This window comes from Parasteatoda tepidariorum, chromosome 8, assembly GCF_982258835.1.
Source record: "Parasteatoda tepidariorum strain Cologne lab strain chromosome 8, Ptep-v5.0, whole genome shotgun sequence".
Lineage (NCBI taxonomy): Eukaryota > Metazoa > Arthropoda > Arachnida > Araneae > Theridiidae > Parasteatoda > Parasteatoda tepidariorum.
The window spans coordinates 79,216,610-79,228,019 of NC_141762.1; the positions used below are offsets into that span (position 1 = coordinate 79,216,610).

Consider the following 11,410-nt stretch of genomic DNA (forward strand, 5'->3'; position numbering starts at 1 on the left):
GTTTCAATTAAAAGATCGATAAATATGTATAAAATAAAAAATAGTCAATAGTACCCACTTTATCCATTCAAGTTAAATTAAATAACTCTATAGTTAAATTAAATATATAATCACAAAAAACTGAAGGGGAGGATATTATTTGAGTAAAACTTCATTCGCTTCAAGAATATACAATCTGAAAATTTGTATTTAAGATCGAAATGGGTTGCAGGTGGCGTGGAGCAGAACTTTCTACCTGTGGCAACACTTTACATGCTTTCCCTAGTAGCGTGTGGAGAGTCATAGAGGAAGGAAGTACGTTAGATTCTCTCTTGATTTTCTAATAGATTAAAATCTTTTAAGTTGAAAAACTGTATTGAGGTGAAAACTACATTAAACATAGTTCTAAAAAAAGTATCACGGAAATTACACAAAATATTTCTATTAAATTAAAAGGAAAAATATTAAGAAAAGGGAAAATATCGTAGTACATTCCTATACAACTAAAAAGAGGGAAGGGAGAAGGGCCAAGGGCATGAAACCGGTCTCTCCCCAGATGGCGATTTGAGCGTTGCGATCACCAATAATTTTGAAGCGAACGAAGCTTTTACTCACTTGGCTATGACGTTATATCGAACAGCTCTGTTATAAAAAAATGTTTGAAAGCTTAAAGCAAACATTCTTTCGCTTCTTAACATTTGAGAATCATCTTAGCATCAATAAACGCTTGATATTTTCTTGGCTGTTGATGTTTCCTGGTTGAGCACCAAACACGAAGACATATAAATAATTTTCGAATTTTAATCAAGTTTGATATTTCGATTTGAATTTAAATGTGAACAGCTTCAACAGCAGACTGGCATTCTCTGCTTTTTTCGTTCAAATTGGAATAAGTGCCGTGCTTTAAAATCTTACAGTTAGAATAATATGTCTCTTAATTTACCTACAGTGTATGTACATAATTTAGGAAAACTGTGTTTCAGACAATCTCTGCTAAAACAGAAAGAAGCTGTCAAAACTATTATGCAAAAACTATCTTTGAAACAAATAGAAAAATTGCCTAATTTCTTATTTTTGGTTGAACATAATCCTGTTTATACTGTCGGCATTCGTAATCAACAATATGTTACTGATAGCGAAAAATTAAAAAGTCACGGAGCTGATTTTGTTGTTACTGATCGAGGAGGATTGATTACATTTCATGGACCAGGGCAACTTGTATCATATCCAGTACTTTATTTAGGAAGTTTTAACTCGAAAAAAAGTGTTAGGTGGTATGTTAGGCAGTTAGAAAATACTTTAGTAGAAACTTGCACATATTTCAATATTAAAGCTGGAACTTCCAAAGATGTTGGTGTATGGGTGGAAAATCGGAAAATTGCAGCCTTAGGTGATTTATAATCCTAAAAGGAAATAATTTATACAGTTAAATCCTAGAATAGCCCACCTCTTGGCAACTTTTTGAAATCTCGCCAAGTGAGAAATTATGACTGGGATCAACGTTGCTTTTGTATTATTAAAAAACACTATTTAAATTATTTAAAAAAAATTTTTAAATATTTTTTCATAGAATAAAAAACTTTCCTTTACTCTGATGGACATCTCCATTCAAAACCATCCACCATATTCTTTCGCACAATCAAACTCATTTGTTCTCCACATTTAGGACATTCATACGTTTTCAAAATAAAAATTTTATTCATATGACATTCAGTCATCTCTCTCTTGCCTTTTGCATTCAATAAATTTAAAATTCCTCTTGCCCATTCGATCGCCATTTTCATCCTGTACCTCTAAAATATATAAAATAAATTAAAATAAGAAATAATAACGATAATTCTAACAGCAAAAGATCAGAAGCATAAATGGCGAAAAAATAAACCCTTTTACCTTTTGTCTAACCAAATACAACTTTCGTGTAGGTATACATTTATCTAGTTATTTGGTTATTTGTCAATTATTTGGTTACTGCATGTCAAATGGCTATTCTAGGATCCTCCCCATACAGGATGGGCTATTCTAGGATCCTCCCCATACAGGATGGGCTATTCTAGGATCCTCCCCATGCAGGATGGGCTATTCTAGGATCCTCCCCATTTATACTGTTTTATACATATATATGTGGGTTGTTTTCTTAATTTGTTAATTTCTATGTCCTTATTTCATATACATTCTCTTTTTACGTATATTTAATTTCGTATTAAAATACAGGATTATTCATAATTCCCTCCGGTGTTTTGAAGCGTTATAGTAAAAAAACGAAGACGAATATGGCAAAAAAGAACATATGAAATCATTCTGAAAGTATTCAAGTTTTAATTTAAGCAGTTGCCGGTAGATGGCAGTAACATGTGCCACTGAAGCCAGTTGTAGTGAAGAAAAATGGCGTTTACAGGCGGAGGGAATTATGAATAACCCTATATTTATTTTCATTATTTGATGGTTGCTATGTTTTGGTAAAAATACTCAGAAGTAGAAAAAAAATATGCATCAGTAATTTTCTACCTATATTATGTTTTTTTAAAAAAAGAAATATAAGTATAAAATGTCATTACTGTCCCATGTTTCCAACACACATTTCTGAATTTTTTAAGTAATTTATGATAAAATGAAAGAGTGACATCCATGCATATTCTGATATAGTATGACTGTCTATTTAAATATGCATAGTTAATATTTGTGAATTTTATTCTACTCATAATTTTGTATGTGTTCCATCATAAACGTACCAAGGGCAAAAAACTTTAAGTATGCTAAAGAAAACATAGATGGCTCTAGTTTAATAAAATATAACTTCCAGGTTACGAAGAGTTCTCTTCTCTATAGAAAAATGAAGTTTATTTGCAGTACCATCTCTTTTAGTGTCAATAAGCCTAATTTAATCTTAAACATTCTGTGGATAACTTCATTGAATATAACTAATCTTTCCTTATAAAATTTTAGTTACAAAAAAAATAAACACATTAAAAAAATTTGGAATTTTAGTTTTAATTAATTGTCAACATTTCTTAATTTTAGATTAATTATGAGGTTATAAAAGATCAAAATTGAAAAATCTACCCAAGGAAAAATCAACTGAAATTTTACCAGGCTGTTTTGATGAAAAGTTTTATTGGTTGCCGGCGAAATGTATACAAGAAATTAAATTATATGTCTTTTAAAAAATGCCACTGAAGCAAATTTCTTCTGATTTCTAAACCATAAAAAATTAAAATGAAATATACAAATTATATTTTGAAATGCAAAACAAATAATATTTATTACATGCTTTTAGGTTATTTTAAAGGTAAACAATATAGTTAAGAAAAAAAATTAACATTGAAGTAAAATAAAAAAAATGGTGTTTTTCTAGTTCAGTTTTCACATAAATTGGTTACCTATATGTTTATTTCTTTATGTTATGAATATCTTGCAGAAAGATCTGCCTCAGGGTATATCAGAACGGAAAGCAGTATTTATCGGTAATGCAACTGTAAGAAACCGTTCAATGACATAGTTCAATATTAATCTTGAAGACATGCAAATTTTTGGCCTTTTAATGGAAAACTGTGTTTCAATAGAGTAAAACACATTTAAAATCAATTATTAAAAATTTGTATTTTATTTATTTATTTTCTTTTAGACAAATATCGTCTTTTGTACTTAAATTTTTATGGCATTTGAAACTGGTAAAAGTGTGAATATTTATTTTTTTCTTCTTTAAGTTTTTAAGATATATTTTTTGTTTTTGTTTGTGACGTCTTTTTCCATCAATTTATTAAACATTCTGTAAAACACTCTTCTGATTAAAACATTCATTCTATTAAAAACATTAATTCTATTAAACATTCTTCTGATTTTTGGCACTCTGTAAGTATTTGTCCATTGTATGTAAATGTTAAATGTCTTACCTAAATGTTTTGTCCATTAATTTCTGAGTCTTCTATTTAATCTTATCAAAAATTCCTAGTTTTGTGTCTGAGTCTTACCTTCAGAACTGTTCACATCGCTTAAATTAAACTGCTTAAGCTAGTCAGTATTTAAAGTTTTTTTTTTTTAAATTTAAGGGGGGACCCCACCCCGAGATGGTAAAATATTAAAGTTTTTCTTGCATTTTTTTAAGTAATAGAGACAATGCAAAGATTACAATTTAAGTCTATTTAAAAAATTTTCCTTTTACAAAATAATAAAAAATAAGTTGGTGGCAGCTCCATGTGTCATCAAAAAGTAGCACCTCACTGGCCTCATAAGTTCAGAAGTCCTGAAACTTAGGAAAATGATTTTGTTTAGATTTTCTGAAACATAAAGACATTATCTAAAAAGTAGCAAATCGGTTTTTTGATATTCTCAAAATTACCAAAATTGCGGCAACTTAAAAAAAAATTGACGTTTTGCATTAAAAAAATATTTATTAAAATACTGTTGTCTTCTTTTACTTTCTATCTCTGTTTGCTCTTCGTTGTGGCGATGAGTCAAGTTAAGAATGATTTCAACAATAAAACAATAAAATTTAATTAAGAAATAAAAGAAAACAAACTACTTCAGCAGCCGAGTGCATTGCTGCTTCCCTATCGTTTCACATCAAAAATCTCTTTCTTACATTTGTAAACAGACACAGTAGTTGTGGCGCTGTGCCACCTGCTGGACAATTCACTATTAAGGGGAAATGTTAACAATACTAATATAAAATCGAAATATTAAAATATCAAAAAAATCCCATGCTACTTTCTAAAGAATATATTTTTATGTAATTTAAAATAAAGAACAGCTTATTTCGTTGTATAGATCATGAGAAAAACGTTAGGCTAGATCAAAAAACAGCGTTTTGAGAAAAATGCAGTTAAAGTTTTGACTTATGATAGGGGAAAACGTTTAATTTCATATATATAATGGTAGATAAATGAAATGCCTACAATAAGTTTCTATAACCAGTCACCATGAGACACAAAAAGAATGTCGCCCCTCCTAATCCGGCCGAACGGGCCTTTCTATTTGCTTAGCGACGACTCTCTATTTTCCGGTATAACTTCCAAACGAAGTTAGGTATTGAGAATTCGTTTTAGACAGACATTAGGAAGGGTACAAAGATTCGAAAAATGCAATAAAATGTTTTTCTTCGAATTTTTGAAATATTCAGGGTGGGGTCCCCCCTTAATATATTGTCTTTTATTTTGACTTTGTCTAGTTACTGTTCTAAATTCTTTGGTTTAATCGGTGTTTAGTTTAATGCCTGTTAAATGTTTAATCTAATGTGGTATTTCTTGTCATTATAGGTATCCATGCCTCCCGTTATGTGACATCCCATGGTGTTTCTCTGAATTGTAACATAGATTTAAACTGGTTTTCTCACATTGTGCCATGTGGACTTGAAAATAAAGAAGTCACATCTTTGTCTAAGGAAACTAAATGTGAAGTAACTGTTAAAGAAACTATACCGCATTTTTTGAATGCTTTTCAAAAATATTTCCCTTGCAATTTTAAATTTGAAAATAATATATAGCATTTGTTAAATTATTCAAATAGTTGTAGTTAATAGTTATAAGCTTAGCTAGTTAAAATAAATTAATATTTTTAAATTACCATTTTGCCAAGAGTCTTTCTTTGGTAGTGTAGATTATTTTTGCAGTGAATTTATTGTTACTTTTATAAATCTTACTTGATAAATTTCTTACAAAACAGAATTTTTTTCTTATGCCCACCCTACAGTTGAACCTGTTTATCTCAAACTTCTTTATCTTGAAAACCTCTATATCTCAAAATTATTAAAATTCCCTACATCTATTGTCTAAAATCAATGTATTTTCCATGTTTATGTCGATTTTTTTCCTTCAAAACCTCTGTTTCTTGCATTTCTAATATTAGAGCACAAATGTCAAAACTTTCTTTATCAGTAGAACTTGCAGCCAGAGATGAATTTCGTGAACCCACAGGAAGTAGGGATGAACAGGTTGTTTCTTGTTGTGTTTCTTGGAATTTTGACCACTATCCCTGCACTTCCTTAACTAGAAAGGAATGCAATGATTCTGGCAGTAAGTGAGGGGTTAATGAGCAGTGACCACCAGGGGTTAGTTTTTCAACTTAGCTAAGAATAGAAATTCATTTTCACCTCAAAATTGCAACCACTGGATCAAAGTATAATTGGGAGTTTTAAAGTGAACTATAGAAAGCAGTTGGTACGCAAACTTGTAGATGCCATTAATGAAAAAAGTTCTCTTTCAAAAATAAAGATGTTAGATGCTATCAAAATTACTGTTTTGCCTGAAGTATAATGTGTTGTAATAATAATAATGTGTTGACCACTCTTTTTGAGGGCAAAATACTAGGTGGGCCAACATTACCTCCACAGTAAGTAGGGCAGATAGTACAAAAAGAAGAAAAGAACATCCATGCCTCTGACTGGGATTCAAACATGAGGCTTATCTGACATAATGTTAGCTCCCTGACCACCATATAGATGGTTGGCCGTAACAAAAAAAGTTATGTGCTTTTCTTTTATTTATCCTTTCTACAAACAATGCAGCTTCTCATGTTGACAATTTTGTAGGTACTAATGTAGAACAGTACAGAGCTACAGATTATAAGAACACTGTTTTGCACTTGTATTAGATGTAGGTGTTTCTGTGGGATGCAGCCTGTGTAATTTTGCTGATTTAGCCATGTGCGCTGACATTTATCTAATATTTGAATCCTTGTTTTATTAATGATGAGATTTGTGCGTTTGTAATTTAATTGGAAGAGGAGCTGATCATTACTGTACTCTATCCCAAAGATTAAAAATTCAAATTATTTTGATAAAATGAATTTATTGCCAATACCTGTATAATCTCTAAATATTTTTCATTGCCTGATGCTTAAATTATGATTCTGTTTAGCATCTTTATAAGTGATAATTGTTTTATTCAGTCGCAAATCATCCAGTTTATATTTAGTAGGAAATAACTTGTCTGTAAAATTTTTTTTGTGCAATTCATAACATGTTTTATCTATATTACAAAACTGATAAGTAAAATAAAGCTAATGTTTTTTAGATAAATTTTTAATCCCTACAATTTATGATTTTCTAGCAGTTTCAATTTTTTCCTATAAGATTAAATTACATTAATCTTATAGGAAATAACTTTATATAAAGTAAATAACATTTGTTTGGCATTTAATTTAATCTTATATTCAATTTGTTTTTAGTGTAGTCCAAAAATTGTCAAGGATTAATATGAAATTGCATTAGGAACTAGACAGTAGAACAGAAGAAAAACAGAAGAAATAAAATGATTTTACTATTATCTTTTTTTTTTGGGAGGGGAGATTACGCCCAGGAAATTACCAGCTTAGGGCAACCAATTTTTATGTTGTTTGCAAGAGACTTCAGAGAATAAAATGTAATTTAATCTTTAGATGCAGACCTGTGTGCTGGTCTCATTGGCCACTTAACTTAATCATGAAGAAACTTTATTATAATTTATAATGTTAGCTAAGAAACAATGAGATCTGGGAAAAGACATTGAGTTGTTGCCATGATTGCATAAATATCTACTAATTTTAATATTTTCTTTTAAAATCTTTATTCGTGTGCAAAATTTAATTTTGTTAATAGGCCTGAGAATTACTTTGAAACCTAAACAAGGTAGGATAGTAATAAATTTTTGGCATGCAGGAGAGAAAAAGGGTATAATTATAAGTTCAGTGTAAGTATTAGAAGATGATGGACGTTCAGATTTAGTAAGTGTTAGCAAGAGCTGAATCAACTTTAAAATCGAAATCTCCTGGGGTGTGCACCAAAATATTGTTTCTACTCTCTGCTTGTGGCATCACAGTTGGAGGGGGAGGGTTAGATTTTTAGTTGATGAAGGATTAATAGAAAGATGTGGGCAGAAATAGCCATTCAAACCGATTGAAAACATGCTGATTTGAAAGTGTTCGTCTTTGAAAAACAAATCAGTTGAAAAGTAAGTTCACTTTCTTATTAAAGCTCATCTAAATACTTTCAATTGTTGCTTCTAATATATAAACATGATATATTATGTTGTATTAATCAAATTAAAATGTTAAACTAACTGTATTTATTAGTATCCCTCAGTGTAACAAGTGAGCAAAATTTTTGTTTTGTGTTGTATTTATTTAATTGATAAGCTTATTATAATTTCATTGTATACTTTATGAAATATTTGATGATGAAATGTAATTATATTTCTTAGTTTGAGTTTGTAAAGCTTTTTCTTTAACTTCATCTGCCACTTTCTTATAAAATGTGCTGTTTTTTTTAAATTATTAATTTTATTTTTTATTTATTTATTTTTTTACTCTACATATTTTAAATTATTTTGCTCCAATGGCATATTTTTCTTCAACTATTTTATATAAAATATGTATTTATATCTCATTTTTTTCTTATATATTTTTGAAATATGTTTTTCTTTAAATATTTCATGTTATAAAGAAATGAATAAGTAGTTAGCAATATAATAAGCAGACAAAAATGAATGATTTGTGGAAGCAAACTAGATTTTTATTTTCTCATGAAATGTTCGTTCATATTTTAAGTTTAAATACTAACTTCGCCCTTTTATTTCTTATAAAATTTGCTAACATGTTTTAAAAATTACATAATAATTGAGATTAGAGTTTTAATTTTAGATTACATTTAAAGTTTTTTATTTTTAAATTTTAATTATGTAAATATAAGATTATTGAGTGCTATAATATATTTTTCTCCTTTTATTATGGATAAAACCAATAGTTCCTATTTGTACAATTGTGTTTATTTTGTATATTTTATTATATATAATCTAATATCATTTATCTATCTATATATCAAGAATAACTCTGTTTTCGTTTGAAACATAACTTAACATAAACATAAGGTTGTAGTATGTTATGTTTCTTTAATAACCTTGCATGTTGTATTCATGATCAAGCAATAATATTTACACAAGTACCTATCTATTTAATTATTTATACATGTGTGCAGAATAATTGCTATTTAAATTATGCTGCTTTTAAATTTTCAGTCTTAAATAATTCATATATCTTTTCTGCTTTTAAGTTCTTGAAACACAGATTTTAGGATAAGTATCAACACTAATATTTATGCAAATACCTATCAGTTGATTTAGCTATATAAATTATGTAAAAGAAATTAATTGTTTAAATTTTCTCATATTTATAATTTCAATCTTGAATAATTGTTGTAGATTTTCTTATTGAAATTCTTAAAATTACTTTGCAGCCTTATTTTGGTTTGCAGCTTAGTTTTGTTTAAAACATCATCAAGTATACGGTCGAATTTTGTTATCAAGTACTCTTAATAACCAAACAATTCTTGATAACAAATAATTCTTAAAATAACAAATTGCAATATTACCTGACATGTAATGTAATAATCAGCAAGTATCAAGCAACATTTATCTATCAACAAGTATCTATCAATTTAATTATTTGTACTCATGTATCAAAACAATTGCTATTTAAATTTTCTCATTCTTCCATTTTCAGTCTTGTATAGTTACAAATTACATTGCGGCTTTACTTTAGTTTGCAGTTTTAGTTTTGCTTTTAAATATGTCAACAGGAGGTCATAATTTATTATTAAGTTTTTTTTTTCAGTTACCTGACTTGTTATTATGTAATGAATAAGTAGCGAACAATAATATTTATACAAGTACCTATCAACTGATTTAACTCTATAAAATACATAAAGAATTGATATTTAAATTTTCTACTACTTCTCAGTCATTAATAATTGTTGTAAGTTTTCTTAAATGTCTAGTAAATGTCTGTTTAAGGGTGATTCCACACTATTTGTAGCCTGGCATGCTTAAATTTTTTTTCCAATAAATTTAATAAACCGCATATCAAATTAAAGGTCATTAAATGTATTTTATGAATATTTAATTAGTTTTTTTAAAATAATGATGCAAATTCTTTAAATTGCATAAAATGTGAAAAAAATGGGTGAAAAAGTTGCGGACATGACAGAGATGGAAAAAAAAATTTGCAGTTCCAACATTTAATATTTGTAATTAAACATGATATTTTAAGAGATATATTGGATTTGCATAATTAATGACTGTAAAAACGTTATTTTTAATTTCAGTATTTAAATATAGGGTGCTTATAATAGAACAATTTTGCTTTTTAATGATTTTTTTAAAAAGTTTTATTAAAACAAAGTAGTTAAAAGATTTATTTTTTTAAAAATTGGATTTCTTTCGACTATTTGCAGTGTTGCATTATTATGATTTTCAAAAAAGTATAATTTTTTTTTATTTGATATTTTTTAAAGAATTTTCAAATTGGTCATGTCCGCAACGTTGCAGATATGACAAGTTGCAAAATAAAATTTTGCTTACTTTTATTTAGCATTTAAGCTTGAAATTCATATCACAAACTATAAAACTTATAAAATTTGCTCTGTTGCCATTTATTTTCTTAATGACCAATTACACTGACTAATTACCTTGTTTAAAACATGTCTAAATTCTACATTTATTAGAAAATATATATTTTTTAAATTTAAACATTTGAATTTATGGCAGCACTTAATTTTTGTTCAAAATTATGTTAGGAATAATGGCAACAGAACAGTTAATAGAATATTAGTTAGAATAGAACATCGTTTCAAATAGAACATTATTTTCAAAATTATTTAGTTTTTGCACTTGTTTATTTGCAGATGTTTTCTATTAAATTAATTTTTTCTATTAAATTTTTAAATTAAAGTTTTCAAAGGATTTAATTTTTACTAGTTGATTTATTTGATTATTATATAATTAATTAAAATTTATGAAACTTGAAACAGATTATAGAATTCTAAACTAAGTTGGCTAAACTATAAAATTTCTAATGCCATTAACAAGTACAGAAAGGTCCAGACTGAGAAGACAGAAATTGAAAGCAGAAGCAGAGAAATATGAAATTATAAAAGCAGAAGAAAGCAAGAAAAAGAAGGAATACAGACATTCTAATGTTCTTACAGAAGAACAGAAGGAGCACATAAGAACAAAAAATAAAGAAGCACAGAGGAAATGTAGAAAGAAAAAAGCAGAAGCTGAAAAATCAAGCATGAATATATCAGGCTACACTAGCAGACAATCTTTAGGAAAAGCGGTAAAGAAAATTAATAATGCTTTACCAAACTCTCCTCAAAAGAAACTTGATGTTTTAACAAATGTGATATCAAAAATGTCTCCATTAAAAAGAAAGCAGATAGTTGAAAATGCCATTAAAAAGAAAAGGCAACAGGTGCATATTTTAAGAACAGATACTGAAACTAATATTCGAAAAACAAGGAGTGATAAATTACCAGCGGAAACTGAAATAAAAGTAAAACAATTTTTTGTTAGAGATGACATTAGCCGTATGTGCCCAGGAAAAAAGGAAGTGATATCCATAAAGACACCTAAACGAAGAGAAATACATCAAAAGCGTTATTTAGTGATGAGCATTGGAGAAGCAT

The 11,410-nt window shown here is 28.1% G+C and overlaps 1 protein-coding gene across 1 annotated transcript; it reads left to right on the forward strand.

The window, feature by feature from the left end:
* Positions 1-645: 645 nt before the first annotated feature.
* Positions 646-6,336, forward strand: Lipt2 (Lipoyl(octanoyl) transferase 2). The gene is made up of 2 exons (XM_016056475.4): positions 646-1,369; positions 5,232-6,336. Exons 1-2 carry the CDS (start codon positions 907-909, stop codon positions 5,456-5,458), a joined length of 690 nt encoding a protein of 229 aa, XP_015911961.3. The 5' UTR covers positions 646-906; the 3' UTR covers positions 5,459-6,336.
* The last annotated feature ends 5,074 nt before the right edge of the window (positions 6,337-11,410 follow it).